The 24,138-nt window shown below is 47.5% G+C and overlaps 1 protein-coding gene across 2 annotated transcripts in view; it reads left to right on the top strand.

Moving 5' to 3' along the window:
• Positions 1-277: 277 nt before the first annotated feature.
• PLBD2 (phospholipase B domain containing 2) overlaps positions 278-24,138 on the top strand; it is a 33,292-nt gene continuing 9,431 nt past the window's right edge. Inside the window, exons 1-8 of one of the 2 annotated variants that reach the window (XM_072600348.1) lie at positions 278-541; positions 13,149-13,242; positions 14,716-14,874; positions 15,929-16,029; positions 18,037-18,251; positions 19,471-19,568; positions 23,018-23,178; positions 23,685-23,780. In XM_072600348.1, the coding sequence (XP_072456449.1) occupies positions 330-541; positions 13,149-13,242; positions 14,716-14,874; positions 15,929-16,029; positions 18,037-18,251; positions 19,471-19,568; positions 23,018-23,178; positions 23,685-23,780 (1,136 nt within the window). In that variant the 5' untranslated portion in view covers positions 278-329. The remainder of the gene's footprint in view (positions 542-13,148; positions 13,243-14,715; positions 14,875-15,928; positions 16,030-18,036; positions 18,252-19,470; positions 19,569-23,017; positions 23,179-23,684; positions 23,781-24,138) is intronic. The other variant, XM_072600349.1, reaches the window with a different exon arrangement.

Below are 24,138 nucleotides of genomic sequence, written 5' to 3'. Positions count from 1 at the left end.
ATGTTGGCACACAGTAGGGGCTTAATAAATGCTTGTTTATTGATAGTCCAGACCTTCTCATTTGACAGATGAGGAAACTGAGGCCCAGAGTAGCAAATTGTCCAAGGGGACGTCGTAGCCAGTCTGGCTGAGTGGGGACTTCCACACAGGTTCTCAGGACTCTTGTGCCTAGAGGTAGTTTCCGATGCGCCCCGGGGGCTGCAGAGGAGGGGACTCCGGGCCGGGCCAATTGAAAGGAGCGGGGCATGCCCCTTTAAGGGAGGCCCCGCCCTGGGTTCGGGAGTCACGTGAGCGGCAATGTTGCAGCGGGCGCGGACTCGGTCGCTACAATGTATCAGGGCGGCTGTCTGGCCCTGGGGCTGGCGTTGGGGCTGGGGCTGGTGCTGGTGCTGAGCCTGCCCCAGCCTTCGCTGCCGCCGCCACCCTCCAGGACCAGATCGGTGGTGATGGACTCGGCTACGGGCCAGCTCAACGTGGTGGAGGGCTGGGAGGCCGGGGCCATCGCCTGGGCCAACCTCACCAACGCCATCGCCGAGACCGGGTGAGGTTCGGGGGCGGGGGCGGGACTGGGAGGGGGCGAGACTGGGGGCCCAGACTGGGGAGGGAGTTGTGATCTGGCGAAGGGATCAGGGCGGGGGCTGGGCTGGGTTTGGGGAGGGCCCCGGCTATCCCAGATCAGACTTCTGACATAATGTCCAGCTTCCCCAGCTAGACCCTGCCAGGTTAGGAAGTCTCGGGGACCGAGACTTGGGACCCCAGGCCTTTGTGAACTGGCCCTGGGCTCATCCCTACCTTGGGGGCCAGGACTTCAAGATTTTTCTGGCAGCATCTCTGCTCTAGCCCATTCAGAGTTTCCAGCCTTCTGTATGGAACCTCTGGATTAGGAATTTGGATTTCTGGCAGCCTCTACAGACCAGCCTTTTTTCTCCGACCATAAACACATTCCCCTTCTCATCCCTGACCCCACCATAGGGGTTGGGCCGTTGACGAGCCCTCTTCCCATATCCAGGGAAATTGTGGCCAGGAGGGTCCTATAGACTTGTCCTTTCTGTGGGCCCCAGTCCTTCCATAACCGCTGCTTTTCTCACTTGTCAGGGCTGAAACTCTGGGTTTTTGGGTGTCCCTATAGACTTTGGTCTCTGGCCATCATCTCTTTTGTCTCCACTCTTGGTGGGGCTGGGATTCGGGTTTCCTGGCAGCACCAGCAGCCTTGGCCAGCCCTCAGCCCATAATCATTCCCCTCACCCATGGGCTTTGGGTTTCTGGCAGCCCCTATGGGCTAGCCCCTTCAGTATGACCAGCCCTCTACCCGTGACTGCTTGCCTTTCCCACCCATGGGGGCCAGGACTCTGGATTTCTGAAAGCCCATAGACTTGGCCCTCTGGCCATCATTCCTGCCTTCCACCCTCACTGGTTTTCAGCCTCTTTTCATAGTTGTTCCTGCCCTCACCAACTTGACTACCAGGCCAGAAATTTTTATACCCAAAAGATGAGGCCACCATCAGGCTCAACCCCTGAAAACCCCATCTCTACCCTTTTTTTCCCTCCCACGTCTCCATCCCTCCTTTACATCTACCCCCCTGGATTTGCTCAGATCTTTGGCCCCAGGAGTAGACATGAGTAGGAAGAGTCCAGGTCTGGAGTCTGAGTTCTAGTCCTGACTTGACCTCTGACTCCCATTGAGACCTTGGATGAGTCCCTTGTCTTTATTCCCCTTCCCTTTGGATCTTCTCAGTTCACCAAAGGGGTTTGGACTGAGTCATCTCTAGGGTTCCTTCAGCTTCTGATTAGTCTGTGAGTGTTAGTGGCTGTAGCAGATTTGGACAGATTGGGAGGTGGGTGCAGAGAGCGTTGAATGTCAGCTGGAGAAGACCTTGAAGCCTCTATAGAAGGAAGGAAGGTAGGAAACAAGGATTTATGTAGTACTTACTGGTGCCAGGCATCTTGCTAAGCACCTTTGTTTGGAAATTATTTATTGTGTCATTTCTGCATTCATCTTTATAAGATTTCAAGTTCCCAATGTTTCTCCCTCCCTCCCTTCGCCTCTCCCAAAGATGGCATGTAATCTGATATAGGCTATACATGTATGATCGTATTAAACATATTTCCACATTGTTCATGTTGTGAAAGAAGAATCAGAACCAAAGGAAAAAGCCATGAGAAAGAAAAAAGCAAAAAACAGTGAAAATAGTGTGCTTTGATCTGCATTCAGATTCCACAGTTCTTTTTCTGGATGTGGGTAGCATTTTCCATCATGAGTCTTTTGGAATTGTCTTTTATTTTTGAGATGAGCTAAGTGTATTGTAGTTGATCGTCTGTGCTAAGCACTTTTACAAATATTATCTCATTTGATACAACTCTCTGAGGTAGGTGTTATTAAATAGAAGGGAGACACTACCCTGCCCCCCCCACCCCAGATGTGGTGGTGTGGAAAGGGCTCTGAGCCCAGCGAGGTGGAGCTGCAGTGGGTGAAGCTGATGGGTTGTTCGAACCAAGTTTGGCACCCATATGGTGAGCCCCTGGGAGGGAGACCCACCAAGTTGCCTAAGGAGGGGCAAATTAGCTCATGTTGGAAGTGGAGCGGGTCACAGCTCGTCTGCACTCACCCTCAGTGAGAGCATACTCATTACTGAAGGAAGGTAAATCATTGTTGTTTCCCCACCGTGACTTGTGATGAAGTTGGCAGGGGTCAGCAGCACCTTCTCACTTCTATGGCCTGTGTGTTCATGTAGGCAGGAGTGGGGAGCCTGCAGCCTCAAGGCCACATGTGGCCCTCTAGGTCCTCAAGTGCTGTCCTTTGACTGAATCCAAACTTCACCAAACAAATCCCTTTAATAAAAAGATTTGTTCTGTAAAACTTGGGCTCAGTCAAAAGATCACACCCAAGGGACATGTGGCCTTGAGGAGGCTGCAGGTTCCCCACCCCTGGTAGGGTTAGGACTGCTGCCCTCTGCCCTCCAGGCAGTCTTGGGAGGAAGGCACCTGAGGGAGGGTTGTTTACCTTGAGGCTTTAGCAGGGAGGGAACAGCTGACTAGGCAGGGACTGACTTTCTGGAAGGGCTTTGGATGCCCTGTCTGGCACATCAAAGGTACTCAGAGCTGTCTGGCTGCACCCATCTGCCTCTAGCCTCCATCATCAAGGGCCTTGGGCAACTGCTCTGCATTTTTGTGATCTGAACCAATTCTGTTAGACTCTGCTGACTCCCTTGAAGCAGGACAGAGAAGGAGGTGAGCTGCTGATGCCACTGGGCAGCAGGCGTCAGCACTCTTGGGCATCTGCTGTAGTCGGAGTATTGTCTTAGGTGCTGGGAGGGAGTGCTTATGAGTAGGATGAAAAGAAAAACATTTCTGTCATTCTTGGCATGTCTTCTCCCATCTCTATCCCTCTGTGGAGGCTCTCCCCATGCCTGCAATGTATTTCTACCTTTTGCCCTACAGCTTCTTCTTACAGGCAGCCTTCTTTGATCTCCCCAGCCCTTCCAGCCATTGGCTCTCTCTCCAGCTACCCTGCAGTCTACTTCTCTGCCAATGTCTCAGGGCAGGCCTTTTGTTTTTACCTTTGGATTCCCAGGACCTGGCTGAATGCCTTGCACACAACCAGTAAATGCTTCTTGTTGAAATGATTTCTGGGCCAGCTGGTGAGGGAGACAGAGGGACACCTACAGCCAAAACATAGACAAGCCACAATGAGAAGACGTTGTGATGGAGACTTGGAGTCAGGAGACACCTGGGTTCAAATTCTTCCTCTTAATTCTCACTGTCTGTCTCTCTGGGGACCCTCAGTTTCCTCATCTGTAAAAGAGTATTAAGGATTTGGGGCTACCTACTTCCCAGGAAAATACTTTGTGAGTTTTAAAGCCTTATGGGAAGGAAAGAAATTCAGAGAGGCAGTAGGAAGGACATTCTGTGGAATGACAAGCCTTATTTGAGGTTGGGATCCTTGGGGGAGGTGCTGATACCTGTGTTTTCTAAGCCTTTTGGGGCCTGGCCCTCTGGGTCAGTGACCCAGGATGTAGACCCAGGAAGGAGCAGAACTGGGCAGTTGTAGGTAGCAGGTCTTGCACCAGTCCCTCAGCTCCAGAGGCGATAGCAGCCAGTGAAAGCTGTGAACTTCTTGACCTTTTAGGATGGGGCCAGAGAATTGGGATCCTGAGATTTGTGGAGGTCCAAGACTAAGCAGGGGTGGGAAACCTGCGGCCTCAAGGCCTGCTAGGTCCTGGGGCGTGGCCTTTTAACTGAATCCAAGTCTTTTTTTTTATTTAATTTATTTTTAGTTTTCAACATTCACTTCCATAAGGTTTAAATTTTCTCCCCCTCCTTCCTCCCTCCCTCCCCAAGACAACATACAATCTTATATGGGCTCTACACATACATTCCTATTAAACACATTTTCACATTAGTCATGTTGCGTAGAAGAATTGTAACAAATGGGAGAAACCATGAGAAAGGAAAACAAAACAGAAAAGAAAATCTGAGTCCAAGTTTTCCAGAACAAATCCTTTTATTAAGGATATTTGTTCTGTGAAGTTTGGATTCAGTCAAAGGACCGCACTTGAGGACCTAGAGGGCCTCACATGGCCTCAAGGCTTCAGGTTCCCCACTCCTGGCCGAAAGGGTCTGTCTGCGTCAGTCGTTCTCTGGAATGCTCTTGGGCAGTACCCACAGAGAGCTAGCCTTCTTCTGCTGTGGGGATGTTAGAGGGCTTTCCAGTTCCTAATAACCCCTTGCTAAGTGCCTTGTCCCCCTCTTGGTACCCCTTAGTCAGGTATTTTTTGTGTTTGTAACCACATCATGGAAAGGGAGTTCGAGAGACGTAGAAGGGATTTCAGGGACTGGGTATAAAAATAGTGCCCACCTCTCTGGTGCTTTAAATTTCATGACATTTATATCCCCATTTTAGAGATGGGGAAACTGATGTGTCAAAACCCAGATTTCCTGACTCCGAAACCTTTCGTTCTTTCCTCTGTGCTGTGCTGGATAATGAGGAGAAGGATGAGATCGGCAACTTCATAATATGAAGAATTTCCAGTGAGGAAAACAATAGCTAACATTACGTAGTAATTTAAGGTGGTCAGGCACTTTACAAATAACATGTCATTTGATTCTCACAATCCTGGGAGGTAGGTGCTATTATTATCCCCGTTTTATGGATAAGGAAGCTGAGGCAGACAGATGTGAAGTGATTGGCTCAGGGTCACACAACTTGTAAGTGTCTGAGGCCAGATTTGAACACTGGTCTTCCTTATTCCAGGCCCAGCACTTTATCCACTCTACCACCTAGCTGCCTTTACTAGATTCTCTCTATCAAAGCAGACAGCTACCTGCCATCTTCTCTGCAATCTAGAGTTCTAGTGAGTTGCCCCGGTCCCCAGGAGGGTAATTGATGGTTTCCAGGGTTAGTTACAAAACCAGTAAGTATCAGAGGCAGGATTAGAACTTAGGTCTTCCTGACTCTGAGACTGGTGTGTTATCTGCTTATGTCATGTTTCTTTAACTTTCAAAACACCCCTCCATTTTATTTTCATCTTATTTGAGGTAGGCAGGGTAGGGATAATTTTTTCCATTTAAAAAATGGTGGAACTGAGACCTGGAACAGTTGTGAATCACTCAGGGCTAAGCAATTCTGTTTTCTTTATAGCTCTCAAACAGAGGAGAGAGTGTAATGGTGACTTCTGGGAGCAGAAGGTCAGTGATAGAGACCACCCCAGAGGGTGGCCATGGGAGAGAGACTGATCATTAAAGGAATCATAGATTAAGATCTCGAAGTGACTTCTCACCGTGGTCTGGGGACCTCTGGGAGTTCCTGAGATTCTTTTAGGGGGTCCACGAGGTAAAGACTATTTTCATAATAATGCTAGAATGTTTTAATTATGAATGTGATCAATATAGTTATGACCCACCTAAGCAAAAGTTCTCAGTGGGGGGAGTTCTCAGTTTTTAATTTATTAATTTATTTTGGGAGTCCTCAATAAGAGTTTAAAGGGGTTCTGCTACTGAAAAATTTGAGAAATACTGACCTAGGATAACTCCCTTATTTTCCAGATAAAAGTACCAAGGTTGAGTAACTTGTATAAGATATCAAGTGTCCAGGGCAGGAATCCAGGCCTGGTGGCTCCTCCTCCCCTTTCCTCCCCCACTGTATAAAAGCATCTTTTGTACAGGGTATGTTGGGTCAGAGCAGGTCCGGAGTTTACGAGAACATTGCGATTCTGGAGACCTTGGCTCCCATCCCAGCTCTAACACTAACTAGCTGTGTGACCTTGGGCAGATCACTTCTGTCTGTGATTCAACAACCCTCATTTGCCATAAAATGGTAATGGAGCTGGAATGTCCCAGTGAAGAAATGCCCCTTACCAGTGCCGATTGGTATCTGAGCTGCATCTTAAGAGTCCAAGCTGCCTGGGGAAGCTGAGAGATCGTGATGTTACAGTCACACAGCCGGATTTTTGTTAAGGGGAGAGACTTGAACTCAGCTCTTTCTTTTTCCTGGTGATGGTCAGGAGACCCAGTCCCCTCTGATTGGGATCTCTGACTTCTTTCAAGATTTGGCTCATGTGCCCTGTGGACATGAAGCCTTGCACATAGTCTAATGATTTTTCTTTCTTTTTTTTTTGTCTAATGATTTTTTATCCACTCATTTCCTAAGACCCTTTGCTGCTAATGCCCTGACTCCCAGAACTGCCCTGTATTTATTTTGTGTGTGTGTGTGTGTGTGTGTGTGTGTGCGCGCATGTATCTGTGTGTGTGTTTATCTGTGTGTATGTGGATGCACACATGTTGTCTCCATCTGAATGTAAGCTACTTGAGGGCAGAGATGGTTTTTGCCCTTTTTTTTATCCCAGGTCCTAATGCAGAGAAAACATTTAACAAATGTTTGCTTCTTAATTGAGGATTTGTCCTGGGGGATGCCAGAGATTCAGCAGAAGTTTGTGTTGTCCCATTGAGGGAGGACCTTCCCATGAAGAACACTATGCAGGGCTGTTTGTCCTGCTCTCAGCAGCCTGGAAATAGCACTGACCAGGGAGTTAGGAGACCTTACTCCTCTCTGTGGTTGAAGTGATGGGTGTCTTGGGAGAAATGAGCCTTAAAAAAGTTAAATATCTGGGCCAAAGTCACAACTCATGTCTGAAGTGGATTTGAATTCAGATCTAACTCTTACCTGCTGTGGTCACCAAGTCACAATTTAAAGCCAGAAGGGACCTTAAAGGCCATCAAATATGACTCCCTCATTTTATAGCACTTGTACACAGTAGGTGCTTAATAAATGTTTATCGACAACAGTGATGATGGTAGCAGAATAAACTGGCTCATAGAGAAGTTGTCATTTGCCAGTGGTCACAAGTATGTAGTAGTGAAATCAGAGTGAAGGAGTGTCCCAGTGAGCCACATGCAGGGATGACCTAGAGACAAGCAAGCATTTTCTTAAGTGTGTGCTACGCCCTGCACTGGAGGAGCTCACGTTCTAATGGGAAAGATTAAAAATCCACCTGTGTACCTATGTGCATGTGTGTGAATGGATATTATTAGTTGTTTCAAGTTGGTGGCAGGAGCTCCTAGATTTATGCCTGAAAGGATCCTCAGAGATCATCAGGCTCAATCCCTTTCATTTTACAGAGAGGGAAACCGGGAGCCCAGAGAAAGGAGAAGTGTGACTCATTTGAGGTGGAGTTGGGATCTGATTCTGAATCTCCAACTTGTGGGGATTTTTCTTCTCTTCCCCTCTGGGAGTTCCCTATGGTGATGAAGTTCAGATTGTGCCAGATTTGCATAATCATATTTAAGAGTAAAATTCTACTGAGGAAGTCAGGACAGGAGGGGTGAGAAACTCTCAAAAAAAGGAATGTTGAAGCCACAGAAACAATTGCTGTGAGGAAGAAAAGAGGGAGCTCAGATCATTCAGTAGGCAAGAATTTTAGTGCATTCCACCTCCCAGATTCTGGGAATACAAAGACAAAGATGACTGTGCCTGCCCTAGGGGAGCATACATTTTATTTCTTTCTTTTTCTTTTTTAATTTATTTCTTTTTAGTTTTCAACATTCATTTCCACAAGATTTTGAGTTCCAAATTTTCTCCCCATCTCTCCCCTCCGCTCATCCCAAGACAGTGTGCATTTTGATTACCTCTTCCCCCAATCTGCCCTCCCTTCTGTCACACCCCTCCCTTCCCTTATCCCCATCTTCTCTTTTCCTGTAGGGCAAAATAGATTTCTATTTCCCATTACCTGTATTTCTTATTTCCCAGTTGCATGCAAAAACAATTCACAACATTTGTTCCTAAAACTTTGAGTTCCAACTTCTTTCCCTTCCTCCCTCCCCACCCATCAAACAATTCAATGTAGGCTCTACATGTGTAGTTTTGCTAAAGACTTCCATAATAGTCATGTTGTGGAAGACTAACTATATTTCCCTCCATCCTATCCTGCCCCCCATTTCTTCTATTCTCTCTTTTGTCTTTGTTCCTCCCCAAAAGTGTTTACTTCTAATTACTCCCTCCTCCCATTTGCCCTCCCTTCCACCATCCACCACACCCCACTTATCTTCTTCTCCCCTACTTTCCTGTAGTGTAAGATAGATTTTCATACCAAAGTGAGTGTGCATGTTATTCCCTCCTTAAGCCAAATGTGATGAGAGTAAGGTTCACTTTCCCCTCTCACCTCCCCCCTTTTCCCCTCCATTGGAAAAGCTTTTTCTTGCCTCTTTTATGAGAGATAATTTGCCTCCCAATATATTCCTCTCTCACTCCTTAATTTTATTTTTTTAGATATCATCCCTTTCTATTGAACTCACCCTGTGCCCTCTGTCTATATGTATATAATCCCTCCAACTACCCAAATACTGAGAAAAGTTTCAATTGTGTCTGACTCCCTGTGACTCCTTTTGGACTTTTCTTGGCGAAGATACTGGAATGGTTTGCTGTTTCCTTCTCCAGCTCATTTTACAAATGAGGAAACTGAGGCAAACAAGATTAAGTGACTTGCCCAGGGTCACATAGCTAGTAAGTGTCTGAGGCTGGATTTGAATGCAGGAAGATGAGTCTTCCTGACTCCAGGCCTTGTGCTCTATGCCCTGTAGCGTCACCTAGCTACCCCAGGAAGAGAATCAGGAACACAAAATTTAAAAAAAAGATTGTTAAAAAACAAACATTAAAAAAAAGAAAGAAAAAATGTAAAGGCCATCTTGGAAGCAACAGGAAGGCCAAAGAGGGGGTAGGACTCTTCACTTCTCGGAGTAGGTATAGAGATGAGAAGATATGCTTTTTCCTGGCCGGAAGGATGATCTTTGGACTGGGGAAGGAGTGCTGAAAAGAAATGGGGTCAAACCTTCAGATAATTGGGGAGGTAGCAAGAAGGCAAGCACCTAAGCTGATAAGCTGAATTAAAATCCTACCTCACTCACTTATTCAGTAAGGATCAAATGAGATAACAGATGGAAAGCAATGGAAGTCAACCCTAAAGTGCCATACCACCCGCACGGCTGGCCAGCAGACCTTTCGGTACTTACTCAATTTACTTTTCAAAGATCACATCCTAATTTTTTTCAGAACTTCATGCAGGCCTGAATTCTTTAATTTATCAAAAATAGCAGAATAATAGCTGGCATTTATATAGCACCTACTATGTGCAAAGCACTTTATAAGTATCTCATTTGATCCTCACATGACCCTGTGAGGCAGGTGCTGTTACCACAGATCTCATTTTGTAAATGAGGAAACTGAGGCAAGCAGAAGTTCAGTGGCTCTCCTAGGATTCCACGTTTGGCATGTGTTGGGAGGAGGTGCCAGGATTTGAACACAGGCCTCTTCCGACTCCAAGTTCAGTTCCATTATCCAACATTGTCTTGGAAAATGAGCAAATGCCCCATTTTTATGAAGGGAATTAGGTGAGGTCCTTTAAACCATCAACTTGTTAGCATGACAACGAAAAATAAGAACCTTTTAGTAAAGAGATCTTTTTGTGAGTATTTAGAAAAAACAGTGGGGATCCCAGAGACCCAGGTTGGCTTTATCAAGAACAGGCTGTGCCACATTACTGTCTTGATTTCCTCTTTATCCCTTTTTATGCCCTCTCTGTGCCAGCTAGTGCTACTTTGTTGTTTCCTAAATTTCCTAACCCATCTTCGTACAGCTGTACCTTATGCCTGGACCCCATTTACTTGTGTCTCTTAGTATTCTTAATTTCAGGCCTGCCATTTGGCACAGTGGATAGTGCACCATCTGAGTTCAAATCCAGCTCCAGACAATTACTAGCTGTGTGACCCGGGGCAAGTCACTTAATCCCAGTTGCCTCAAAATAAAAAAAAAAAATCCTTAGTTTCCTTCAAGGCTCAGCTGTGTGCACTGGTTGTGAATATTCTTTGCCTCCTCAAATTACTTATATATTATATATGCAGATTGTTTATATAAACTGTATACAAAAAGCATGCACTTTTCTGGTTTTTGAAGTAAGTTTCTTGAGGACAGGGATTGTTTCTCCTCTCGGATTATGTCCCCAGGACCTGGCACCTTTGGCATACTCTAGTCAGTGTTGGTTGAGGTGAATCAAGCTGAGCAGATATACAGAGTGGGCCTCAACCTAGCAGAGTTTTATGTGTTATTGTTGATGAGGTGGGGAGATATGGGCTTAGACAGTGGTCCAGTCTGGTGGAGGGACCAGACTCAAAGATTGACCCTTCATGGTATGTTGGAAGGAGATGGGCAACAGGCATTTATTAAGTACCCACTGTGTGCCAGGCGCCATGCCCTTTACACAGGTTATCTCATTCGATCCTCACAACGGCCCTAGGAGGCTGGTACTGTTAGTACCCTCATTTTTCTGATGGGGAAACAGGCAAATGAATTAAATGGCTTGACTTGTAGTGAGTGTCGGAGGCTGAATTTGAACTCAGGTCTTCGTGACTTCAGGCGCAATGCTCTATCCACTGTGCTGCCTAGCTGCTTGTCTCTAGAGTACCCTCAAAGAATCTGCACACTCACTTCTGCTATCACGCTTGTTTTGAAAATGCAAAATTGTTCCAGTTGTTATTGGTATTTTAGAGAACAGTTGAAGCGTAATGTGATTTTTGAGTTATCTTCTGTGTAATTTTGTCTAGGTTGTTATTTTTGTTTGTCCTTCATTCTGGAAGAGGACTGTGGCATCAGGAAGGTGATACTATGACTTGCAAGTGAATTGGATTTGAACGAGGTAGGGCTGTGCAAAGTTACCAGCCTTGCTTTCTCCTCCAGAGCCATCTGAGTCCAGTGGCCAGATATAGGTCAGGACGACTGGAAAGTGGGAGACCTTGGCCTTTTTAGGCTAAGGTCTTTTTGAGTTCTCACTGTGACAGAGGCAAAGCCCATTCAGTGATTAGGGCTAGGTAAGAAATGAGGCAAAGAATGACTAGGTAAATTTTGTCCATGAGAAGAAACTAGATTGCAGAAAACTTACAGTAACTCCCAAGCTGCAGCCCCTCCTATGTCCCCTTCCACAAGCAAACACCAAGTCTTTTTCAAGGAAATGGGCCATATTTTCTGTCTATAGTCTAGGGCAGTAGGAGCTGTGGGAGGGCTGGCATTGGGACCCCCTTCTGCTGTAGCCTCTGAGCCCTGAGACCTTTTACAGGCCACTATTTATTGGCACATATATGTATTTCTTAGCCATTTAACCTCAGTGAAGCTGTGCTTTTATTTTTTATCTTTTTATCTGTGTGCCAAGGACAAAGTTTTTGGCTATTGTGCCCCCAACTCTGTTTCCCCCATAAGCCTTGTGATTTTTATTATGTGGTTTTGTAGAGTATGCTGCTTTTTGGGAAAGCAGATGCTGAGTTATAGTGGGACTAACTGCACGCAGTCCTGTGCTTTTTAACTTTTTTTCATTCAGTAACCAGGCTGAATGTGTTTATCAAATTAGTTGAAGACACAGAACTGACAGGGCAGACAGATTTGGGATCTGGGAAGATCTTGATAGGCCAGAATCCATGAAGACAAAATTTCTTAAGGAGAGATGTTAAGTTCTGTACTTGAGTTTTAATGAATCATCTGCCCAAGTAGAGCTTACGGTGACACTAGGAGGTATGAAAAAAAACAAAAACCCTGAGGTTTTAGCAGCCTGCACGTAACCTTGGTTTGCCTCGAGCCACTGGAGAAGAGAATGGCAAACTGCTCCAGAGTCTTTGCTAAGAAAACCCCATGGATGATATTGGCATGCCAGGCCCATGGGGTCATGAAGAGTGGGTCACAACTGAATGGACAAGTTAACTACGTTAGCAGTGCAGTACAATAGCCTGCCATGCCCAGCCTGGATTCCACTGTCTTAAGCTGTTTAAGAGGGCATTAGTGTTCACAAGGCCTTCTGGGGTTTTCTCTTCTGGCCTGGGCATTGCATTTTAAGAGGATCATTGATCTCTGAGGAGGGTCTGGGCTTCAAAGGGGGCCCTCTGGACCAATCTCCTCACTCTTGGGCCTTCCTCCTTTCTTTGTGGAGAAGGGTAACTGTGGGCCAGATGTCACTTAAGGAGGATATCAAATTTAGCAAGCATTTCTAGAGTGCCTACTGTATGACCTGGCTTTGTAGTTATTCTATCTTAAAGGACCACCTTAAAAAATCCTTCTTGTGTCCTAGGCCTCCTTCCTAAGAGATGTTCCCAAGAACTTTGCAAAAGTCTAGAGGAAAATATTATGTCTTAATAGTTTCAGTTTTACTAAAAGGAGATTTTAAATATGTGCATACAGTATTGAGGGGGCCATCTCTAGTCGTCCTGATCTATATCTGGCCACTAGACCCAGATGGCTCGGGAGGAGAAAGTGAGGCTGATGACTTTGCACAGCCCTGCCTCACTTAAGTCCTATTCACTTGCAAGTTGTGACATCACTTTGCTGATGTCATGGTCCTCTTTGAGAATGAAGCAGCAGCAACAACAACGTTGAACATCTACTTATAAGCAATTCAGCCTCCCAGGAGTTTCTTTTTTAATGGAAAGATGTTGCTGATGTGTGGTTCTCCCACTGCACAGATAGAAAACGATGGCATGCTAAGGATGTGGCACTTTCCCTTGCTGGGGAAGGGCTCAGGAGGTGCTTATTTGCTTCTGGTCCTGGGGATGGCTTGGTGACTCAGAGAGGGCCCTTAAGTCCCTCTTGCTGACCCCAAGCTATTCCTGTCTCTCCATGCCAGGTGGTCCTTCTTGGATTTGGCTACCAATGAGAAATTCAGCGATGCCCTGCAGGCGTATGCAGCTGGGGTGGTGGAGGCAGCTGTGTCTGCTGAGGTAAGAAGAAGGGGCAATGGCAGATGGTGGTGGTGGTACAGATCCCCTTCTTTCCCCTGGGGAGGAGATCCCTTTTGTAACCTTATCCTTGTCCTTAGCCACATATAAGGATCAATTTAGAGAGGCTTCTCCCAGGCACCAGTACCTCTGTTTTAGGACCAGCAGAGTCCTAAAGGAAAAGTTAAATGAAATGCAAATTGTCAGAGGACAGAGATGGAGACTGTTCATGTGTGTGCTCCTAAGCGGGAGGGGTCCAACTCCCTCATTTTACAGCTGTGGAAGCTGAGGCACAGTGCAAAAATGACTTGTCCAAGGTCATACTGCTGCTAGTGAGTGAGGCAGGATTTGAACTCAGGTTGCTCAATAAATATTTTTCAAGCTATTACTGTACATCAGTCACTATGCTAAGTCAGTTCCTACCCTCAGGAGCTTAGACAGGGCAAGGAAGGTACCTGTGATGAGGCTCAGAAACTCTGGATCCGAGCCAGAAAGAAGGAAGGTCCCTTCAGTATGAGAGCACGTGCTGTAAAAGACTCAGGAGCTGCTTGGAGGTTGCCCTGGCCTGGCTGCAGAAGCAGTGTCTGGCAATTGCTGGCACCAGGTGGGCATCACCAAGGGAGCTTGGGGTGTAGAGGGGTCCTGCCTACTGGGGCCATGGACTTCCTCTGGTCACCTGCTCTTCTGTCTTCTCAGCCCCAAAGTAGATGCCTGGGGAGGAACACACCCAAGGGAGAAGGGGGCCCCAAAGGTGGCGAGGCGTGTTCCAGGGGGAAAGCTCACATCCCCTGGGTCTCCCCGGTATAGGATTAGCTGCTGATCAAAAGAATGAAACAATTGATAAATCATTTATTAAACCCTTACCGTGTGCAAAGCACTGTGGCTGCTGAAAGGAAAGTAAGACCATCTCTAACCTCAGAGTTCACATTCTGATAGTCACATCAGCAAGCGTTTATTAAGCTCCTACTGTACTGGGCACCATGGTAACCTCTGAGGATGCAAAGAAAGGGTAAAGACAATCCCTGTTCTCTAACTCACATTCTGATGATGACATTAGCAAGCATTTATTAAGCTTCTACTGTATGCTGGGCACTCTGCTGAGCAGTTGCAAAGAGAAGGTAAAGACGATCACTGATCTTGAGCACACAGTCTGATGGGGTAGACAACTGTACAAAGACCTATGGACAGTACAGATTGGAGATGGTCAGAAGAGGGAAGGCCCTGACATTAAGGGGGATTGGGGAAGGCTTCAGAGGTCAGGTAAAGGAGTCTGCCTTTTATCTTAATGGAAGATGGAGTAGAGGGCCATGGAGCCATGCTTGAGATTTTGGTAATGGGAGGGGAGGCTGAACAAAGACAGTGGTGCTGTTGATCTTCTAGGGTCAGGGAGGTTGGGGGGATGGGGTGGCAGGTAGCCGGTAGCCCCTGGGTTCTGGCCGTGGCCAGTTTCCACTTCTCTCCCCTCCCCATGCATAGCTCATCTACATGCACTGGATGAACACGGTGGTGGATTACTGTGGTCCCTTCAAATATGAGACTACCTACTGTGAGAAACTGAAGAACTACATCGAGCTGAACCTGGCTTGGATGCAGAAGCAGATTGCGTCGAGCAAGGACGATGAGTACTGGCACCAGGTGGGCATGGAGAAAGGAGCCTTCCTGCAGGGCCCTAGGGGAGGGCCCTTCTTTAACTGGACCATTGACACCTATCTGGTCACCCATTGTCCCATCTTATCACAGTCAGATATGGGCTTATCCATACTGTTCAATAATCCATTTAAAGACCCCAAAGCCAAATGTCTACAGGGGAACCTCAGGGACCATGGAGAAAATGCTGGATTTGGATGCAGAAGATCTGTTAGAACCCTGGTGGTGACACTGAGCTCTCTGTGTGACCTTGGGCATCTGCAAAATGAGAGGATCTGTCCTTGGACTCTGAGGTCCCTTCCAGCTCTCCTTGACCTATAGACCCTCCCTTCCCCCCAGGTCTCAACTTCCTCATCCATAAATCGAAGCAGTTGAACTCACTGGATTCTGAGGTCTCTTACATCTAGGATCCATAGCTTTTTAGCCTCAGTTTCCTCATCTGTAAAATGAAAGGAGATAGGATCATAGATTTGGGCCTGGAAGGGACCTTAGAAACCATTGCATCTAACTGCCCTGATTTTGAGAAAATGAAGCTGAGAGTTCAAGGGACCTTCTTGAGGATACAAGGACTTGGAATGATCTCTAGGTGTTTCCTGAATACCTACTGTGTGTCTATCCTTAGTCTAGGTGTTACTAAGTACTATCAGCAAGTACTTACTGGGTCCTTAACATGATCTGTGGGGGTACCCATGGATCTATACAAGGGATCCAGGCATACTTGCCTTGTATTAAACCTTCATTTTGTTTAAGTCCTTCCTTTTGTACATGAGGTGAATAAGATCTAGAGAGTGAAGGTGACTGACCTAAGGTCATTTAGCAAGTTAGTGGAAGAGCCATGATTGTGACCCATGCATCAGGCAGGGACATTGAGTACTGGCACTGGGAGGACATGGCTGAGTGAGCATCTCTGTAGGGCCGTGGGCAGAGGGGGCCCTACACTGCCCTTTGAGAGAGGCTGTGTGATTTCATTTCCCAAGTGTGACTGAAGACTGGGTCAGATCTCTCCACTGACCATGTGTCTGTCTGTCTGTCTTTCTGGTAGGTGGAGCTTGCCCTCCTGCAGCTGAAGGGACTGGAGGACAGCTACCAGGGACGCATAGCTTTCCCATCTAAGAATTTCACTATCACGCCCTTTGGCTTCCTGTAAGTGATCCTCCTGGGTATGGAGGAGTTGGGCAGGTAGTGAGAGTAACCTTTATTTGGAGCAAGAACTCAGAGAGCTCATAGAAACCAAAGCTTCTGCCTTAAGACCAGCCTCTGGCAAAATTGTGAAATAGGTAGACTTCTTGCTTCCTCCTTCTGCCTTTCCCTTCTTTCTCCCCTGGCCTTCAGCACCCTCTTTCCTTCCAAAATGCTATTTATTTTTGTTTTGGCCAGAAACTCTGAGAGTCTTCCCTTCCCAGATTGATTTTTTTTTGAATAGGTTAAAGAGACTGGTTTTTTTTTGACTCATTTCATACCTAGTCACGAATCACTGAGTGGGCATTGCCTCAGACAAACTAATACCTGGGAAAGATCTTAACTTAAAAAGGCCCAGGTCTCCGACTGCATCCTGGGCCATCTCCAGTCCTGCTGTATCTGGCCACTGGACCCAGATGGCTCTGGAGGAGAAAGTGAGGCTGGTGACGTTGCACAGCCCTGCCTCACTTAAATCTAAATTCACTTGCAAGTCTTGGCATCACCTTCCTGATGTCATGGTCCTCTTCCAGAACAAAGGACAAATAGCCTCATTCCTTCCAGATACCCAGTGTGTTTATAATCCATTGTGTTCATCTGGTGCTTTATAGTCTATGAAAAAGCCTTTGGCAGACGTGAGCTCATTTGACCCCTCACTTACTCTGTCAACCTCTTGCTTCTGAGGTTGCCCAGCCAAGAATAATCCCCATTGTGCAGAGGAGAAAACTGGAGAGCACTAAAGGGATTTGACCAAGGTCCCAAAAGGGTTCAGATTGAGAGCACAGGGCTCCCCACCCACTTTCATCCCACTGCTACTTCTCACAGCCCATGGGCCTTTGGGAAGAAATCATAGTACATACCCAGAATGGGTAAAGAAGTGATCAGTGGGCCACACTCTCACAGCAAACAGGAGGGAAAGGATCGAAGGCATTGGTAGGTCTCAATGTCTTTTTGAAGATTGGAGCAAGAGGAAACGATGGGTGAGGATGGAGAGGGTATTTGAGGTGTGGACTAGGAGAAATATGGTAACTTGCTATGAGTGGTCTCCATTACCTCAGCAAAGTAGAAGGTGAGGCCTTGTGTGGAGAGAGAGGGCAAGGCAAAAGAGGGATTTTGGAGACTTTGAGGAGAGACCAGGAGTTTTGTCACAATGGCCTTGGGCATTACTCTCAAACAGATTGGGGGCTCGGTTGAGTTTAAATAGATGAATTTGTAGTAAAAAAATTGGTATCTTTGCAGAGAGTATCGAATTGAGAAGGTGGATGATGGTGGCAAATCTTTGGTTGGGTTTTGGGACAGTATAAGCATTGATAGGAGAAGGGATTGAGGAGTTCAAGATTCCAGGATGGTGGAGAGTTGACCTGGTCAACTATAAAGGGAAGAAAATGAAGCCAGTTCAGGGGTCATGTCTGGGAGTATGGAGAGGAGGTGAAGGGACTGGCTGTCAGTAAGGGCAAGAGATGGGATTAGCAGAAGAGCCAGCAGCTGGAAGATCAAAGGTTAGTATCAGATTTGAGTGTTCAAGATAAGGGAAGTGATGATAAGGTCTCAGGTTTGACTATTCCTATGGGCAACTGAAGTGAAGGACCCACAGTAGACCTTAAATGCCCTGAGGGTGAGGGCCCAGATTCCAGGGTGGGGAAAAGCTGTGGGTTATGTTTTAGAACTCTTTAAGAAATAAGGGAGCCTAATTTTAGCCATTAAAAGGCTCTAGGTGTGGTGATCCAAGTGCAAGGAGCAAGTGACTGATGAGGGACAGAGGTGGAGAGAACGTCTAGATGTAGCAGAGAGAGCAGAGTGTGCCACGTTCTCTTTGTGGCCAATGAGGTCCTTGAGAGACCTCCTGAATCTCTGCTTCCAAGCCTCCCTAAAGGCCCTGCTACTCTAATTTATACTAGGGTGTCAGGGACCTCTTCAGTGGTCGCCTCCTCCTTGCCCAGGAGACTGAGACCCTGGCCATACCCCCTCCTTCAGCTTGTTTCAGCTGTCAGGTGATTTGGAGGACCTGGAGCCGGCCCTGAACAAGACAGAGCAGAGGCGGGTCATGGGCTCAGGCTCCTGCTCAGCCCTCATCAAGCTGCTGCCCAACAACAGTGAGCTGCTGGTGTCCCATGACACCTGGAATTCCTACCAGCACATGCTTCGCATCATCAAGAAATACGACTTCCGTTTCCGGACGCTGCCCAAAGGTGGGTACTAGGGGGAAGGAAATGCACCGGTAGGACTGGGGCTCTGAGGAGGGGGGTAGGGGGATGCCTGACAGCAGGGGACAAAAAGGAGGGAATGAGAAGGGTGTGCTGTGTGATCTGGGAAAGTCACCTTGCCCCTGCAGGCCTCAATTTCCCCATTTTTAAAATGGAGGTAACAATCCCTGTAAGTCCCTCCCTTGCAGGGTTGTTCTGAGGATCAAATAAGAGAGCTTATGCAGAGTACTTTGTGAACTTTAATAAAGCTTCACTGTGGGACCCCACAAGATAGCTCAGCCTCTCAGGGCTCCAGAGATTTGAACCCCTGCATTGCCCCCTTTCGTTGGCAGAGATAGCCTCCTCCCAGAGCTCCCTACACCAATGGGGTCATTTGTTTCTTCATCAGTTTTTCTCATCTTTGTTAAGCTGGTGCCTAGCATACAGTAAGTACTCAATAAGTGCTACAACTTACTGACTGAGTTAACATCTGCAGTAGACAGTGTCCCATTGAGATAGTAAGAGTGGGTGTTCTTGAGAAGACCACAGATTCCCTGGTGCCAGTTCACAACTTCGGCCTCATCGGCTGGTGGGGAATTCAAGGGAGGGGGATGCAGAAGGGAAGGGGATCTGGACCCGCTCCTGGATGAACGAAGCAGTGGAGGGGAGCAGGAGCTGGTCTTAGATGAGTCAGCTGACCTGGGCTTGAGGGGCAGCTAGGAGGTGCTGCAGTGGATAGAGCACTGGCCCTGAAGTCAGGAGGACCTGAATTCAAATCTGGCCTCAGACACTTTTTAGTTGTAGTACCCTGAGCAAATCACTTAACCCTGTTTACCTCAGTTTCTTTCATCTGTAAAATGAATAGGAGAAAGGGACAGCTAAGTGATATAGGGGATACAGTGCCGGTCCTAGAGTCAGGAGGATTTGAGTTCAACTCTGGCCTCAGACACATCTTAGCTGTATGACTATGGGCAAGTCACTTAACACCTGTTGCCTCAAAAAAAAAAAAATATGGATTTGAATCCCAGCTCTGACCTTTATAGACTGTGTGACCCTGGGCAAGTCACCCAGCCTCTGAACCCAGCTGTCTCCTGGTGTAATTGTGAGGAAGTGGCTTTGTCAGTCTTCTGGGTATAGGTTTGAAGACATGGGAGCTGCTGGTGGTGGTTATTTATTGCTGTTTGATTAATGGGACTGGGTCTTCCTTGGGGGCTGTTTCTCCTAGGTGGGTCACCACTGATCCCTGGGAACAAGCAGGTTTTCTCCTCCTACCCTGGGACCATCTTCTCCTGTGATGACTTCTATATCTTGGGCAGTGGGTTGGTGAGTCTCTTTTGATCATTTCTCCCCTCTTGTTTCCCTACATGGGATGTAGAACCTGAGGTGTGTTCCTGTTATTCCTGGGACCTTTGCCTCCTGGAGGAGCAGGATAGCACAGTGCAGGGATCACCCCTGAGGCTCAGCCACCACCTGGGTCACCTTGGGCAAGTCACTGCCCCTCCAGGCTTCAGTTTCCCCATCAGTAAAATGAGGGAGATGAACTAGATGGTCTCTCGGTCTTGTAACGTAGGTCCTTCAAGGACAGTGATGAGCTGTCTTGATCAGGAAGGAGAAGGTCATGGCCCCTTTTGGGGGACCCTACTTTGTAGACAGAAGGGGACTAGGGAAATGTGAGCTTTTCTCCTGATGAGTAAATGTGGGTTGACCTCTCCACTCGGGCTGGCCTCTTGGGTCCTACCTTAGCTCTGATGAGGCCCTCCACAGCTTTTCTATTGGAGAATGAGTTCTGATAACTCATACAAGGCTGGGAAGATGAAGAGTGCATTGTTCCATTGTCTGGCCTGTACTTTTCTGAGGGGATCTGTTTCTCCATCTGTAAAATGCTGGGGTTGGGTCCCTTTTCTTTGAGTTTAGAGAGGCACTGACTTTCTCTTGGCTGTGGCAGCCCTGGAACCCTAGCATCAGGGTGGGGGGAATTCTGTGTCTGATGAAATCCACAGCGAAACTCATGGGTCTTTGAAGTCTTGAGGACTGGGTTTATGATTTCTTTTGTGTCTGGAGATTTCATTCTGCCATGGCAGAGGGGTGACTGGTTGGTAACCCTACGAGTTTCAGGAGCTACCTCGAGGCATTGAGATGACTTGCTCGGGGTCATCCAGGCAGTGGTTTTCAGAGACAAGACTCGAACCCAAGACTGCTTTCCTCTAAGTCCCAGCCCCTTGGTCATCTAAGAGTGTCTGAACACTGGAATGGGAGTCAGGAATATCTGTAGGCAAATCCTGCCATGATTGCCTTGGCCAAGTATTTTAAGATTAGGTCTGGGTCTCAGTTTCCTTATCTACAAAATTAGGGGCTTCGACCAGATGACCTAGGAGGTCCCCTCCCCTAGATCTGTGAGCCTCAGTATCTTTAAGCTCGTCAAAGGCCCGAAAGGGGGAAACAAGCTGTCAGCAAATCCTTGATCCTGAGATGAAGGGACTCTTCCAAAGCCAGACAAAAGGTATCTTCAGTCTGAGTGATGTGGCTTCCCGTTTTACCCAGCAAGGAGCAGCTGGTGACTGCCGATGACAGCATACATCTCCGTAAAGGCTTTTAGCATTCTATCCCAACCCTGTGAAGGAAGGAGCGCCAGCATTCTTGTTCTGTCTGTCAGATGAGGAAACTGAGACCTAGGGAAGGAAAGTGACAAGTTTACGGAGGGTACCTGTGATGCTATCTAGTTTAGCTCTCTCATTTTACAGACAAGGAAACTGAGGCCCAGGGAGATAAGGTGATTTACCCAAAGTTATGCAGGTAATAAATGGCTTAGGTGGGATTTGAATCCAGGTTCTCTGGCTCTAACTACTGCCTCTCCAGCATCTAGATTTGATTCAATTCCAAAAGCATTTATTAAGTCCTTACTGTATGCTGGGGATTGTGCTAGGCACGGGGATAAGAAATGAGTCCCTGTCCTCAAAGGTCTTTCATTGTCCAAGGAGAGCAATGTTTATGCAGCCAAGTCACTGCAAAATGTATATGAAGTCATTTTGGGGGAAACTGATAACAACTGAGGGAATCATGAAGGGTCCCGTGGAAGAGTCTGTGATTTTGCTGAGTCTTGAATAGAGGCAAGGATTGCAGGAATCTGATGTATCCTTGGGAAGTCTCAATCTCCAAGGCCCTGTTTCCTCAAATGTAAAATGAGCAGGTGGGTGTATATGAACTCTGAGATCCCTTCTGGCTCCACATACTCTGCTGTGTGTGAGTTGGAGGTGGTGGAGAGCATGCCAAGCATGGAGGTGTGTGTGTGGGGGGGGTGGGGGTGGGGGGTGGAACAGTCTTTGCAAGGCCATGGAGCTGGGAGGTGAGATGTCATGTTGAGGAGTAATAGACCAGTTTACCTGGAACACAACATGCATGAAGCGGAGTAATGGGAAGTCAGTCTGCAAGGAGAGGTTGGAGCCGTGTGGTGAGGACTGAGGCACTTACAGCCCAGACCTCCACGATTCAGGGAGGGCAGTGTCCAGGCTCCATCTGAGGCTGGGCCCCAGGAGGCTCATCACTCCCCCACTGGTCTGGCTGCTGCCAGAAATCCCTTCTTTTGGGAAGGGCTGGTTTCACTATTGCCTCTCTGGGCCCAAGATGCTCCATGGGCACAGATGGGTGGGTTCAAGGGAGAGATTCCTAGAGCTGGGATGAAGCAGAAGCTGTGTTGTGGACACTATCTCAAACTTGGTCATTATGGAGTCAGCCCCTTGGTAACTGTGTGTCCTGGCTGTCTTAACCATCTCTCCCTTGTTCATCTCATTTCTCCCTGCCCCATGGGAATGTGGGGGAAGAATCAGTCTACCAGCAAGCATTAATTAGACACCTGATATGTACCAGGCACTGTGGGAGGGGCCAGGGAGACAGTGACCAAATCCAGATAGGTCCTACCCTCTGGACGCTTATATTCTCCCAGAGGGCACAACATTTATTCATTCAGCCAGCGTCTGGTTATTTTCTTTTATTTTATTGGCCTACAAATTGGCCTTTATTAAAATGTAAATGTCTCTAGGAAGGATGTACTTTCCATATTTCACTCTTTGATGAATTAATGCCCATGAGCTTATCAGATCCTTTCGTGAGTGATAAGAGGGGGAGGGGATGAAAATCTTTAACCCTTAAGGTACGCAGAGGGCTAAGGGGAAAGAGAGTCCCAGTCACTGTTTGGTGAGTTAACAAAGAAATGAGGTAGGAAGGAAGAAACAGTACTTTTCAAATCCATTCCAAAATTTTGCCTGGGATCAAATCTAAAAGAGAAGTAAGCCAGGAATCCTAGAGCTTTCTGAGGATCTTGAATAAATCTGTTGACATTTCCTGATTTCCTCCCATGGAAATCAGGAAGGGGGAAGGGATGTTGCAGAGGCTGAGGGAGTGAGAACTGAAGACAGTTTGCAAAGTTGAGAGAGGAGTGAAAGGCCCCCCTTTTCTCCTCTACCACTGCCAACATGCTGGTGCAAGCCCTCATTTCTTCACGTTTGCACTATTGCAATACAGGCATCTGGTTATTAAATGCTGGGTACTGTGCTAAGCGTAGGGACCAGAGTGGCATAGTCCTAGTGCCCAAAGAGCTTACGTACTAATGGGGAGTCAACACGCAGATATATAAGAACAGCCAATAAGGATGGTCTTGTAGGGGGGAAGGCGGTGGGAGAAGAGGAGAAGCCCTGCCAGCTGGCGGGGCCAGGGAGGCAGGAGGCCGGTGCCAGCCCCCTTCTCTCCCTCATCTCCCGGCTGTGCCCTGGTTGCAGGTGACCCTGGAGACCACCATTGGCAACAGCAATGCAGAGCTGTGGAAGTACGTTAAGCCTCAGAACAGCGTTCTTGAGTGGCTACGTAATATCGTGGCCAACCGACTTGCCCAGGACGGCTCCACGTGGTCTACCATCTTTAAGAAGTTCAACAGTGGCACGTGAGTCCCAGATATTGAGGACTTTGCCATCCCTGGCTCCCACACCTCAGGAAGAGAGGGAGTTCCCTAGGTCGGGCGGAGTCAGACTTTGAGGGATTTGAGGGCCAGGTGGAGAGAAGACTTGTGTTGGGTCTGGTAGGCAGTGGGGAACCACTGTATTTGGGGAAACTTAGTTTGGTAACCATATGTGATGGCATCTGAGCCTGTTAGAGCCAGAAGGAACCTTTCTCATTTTAAAAATGTGAAAACTGAGGCCCCAACAAGGAATAAGATGAGATCTCTACTGAGGTTTCTCCATCTCTGAAATTCAGCGTTTTCCAATGACCAGGGCCGTTGAGGGTGTGAGCATGGGCTGAGCAGAGGCAGGGTTCATGGTGATCCCTGGCATTGCCAAATTCTTGGTTTCTGGGCCAGGTCTGGTTTGGTACCCCAGGGGCAGGGATGGAGGTCACCAGGATTCTGCTTACTCCTCTTCTCCTCCCCAACCCCCATTCTTTTCTTGGCAGGTACAACAACCAGTGGATGATTGTAGATTACAACGCTTTCATTCCTGGAAAGTCCAAGCCCATGAATGGCTTGCTCACCATTCTTGAGCAGATTCCGTGAGTGTCTGGTATCCTGCCCACCTCCTTTCTTGGGCTCTAGGGAGTTAGGTGGACCATGGCCTTGCTCCTGTCTGACCTTGAGGGGGTGGGTAGGAGAACAAAGGTGGTTACCTTGAGCTGGGGTGGGGAAGCATTTGGAAAGGAGGGTTTGGACTGGCTGAATGCCTCACTGAATCTGGACATAGCTCCTGCCACCTGGGGTTTTGTCAAGTCAGGAAGGAAGACATGGTTATTTAGAGGCATGGGGATGTTTAATATGCAGCAAATAGGAGTGCCTGGGGATAGGTGAGCTAGGTGGGAGGAATGGGGTAACTGTCTCCAAATATTTGAAAGGCCATCAGATGGAAGGGACAAA

This window comes from Notamacropus eugenii, chromosome 4, assembly GCF_028372415.1.
Source record: "Notamacropus eugenii isolate mMacEug1 chromosome 4, mMacEug1.pri_v2, whole genome shotgun sequence".
Lineage (NCBI taxonomy): Eukaryota > Metazoa > Chordata > Mammalia > Diprotodontia > Macropodidae > Notamacropus > Notamacropus eugenii.
This window is presented reverse-complemented; position numbering and strand designations above follow the sequence as displayed.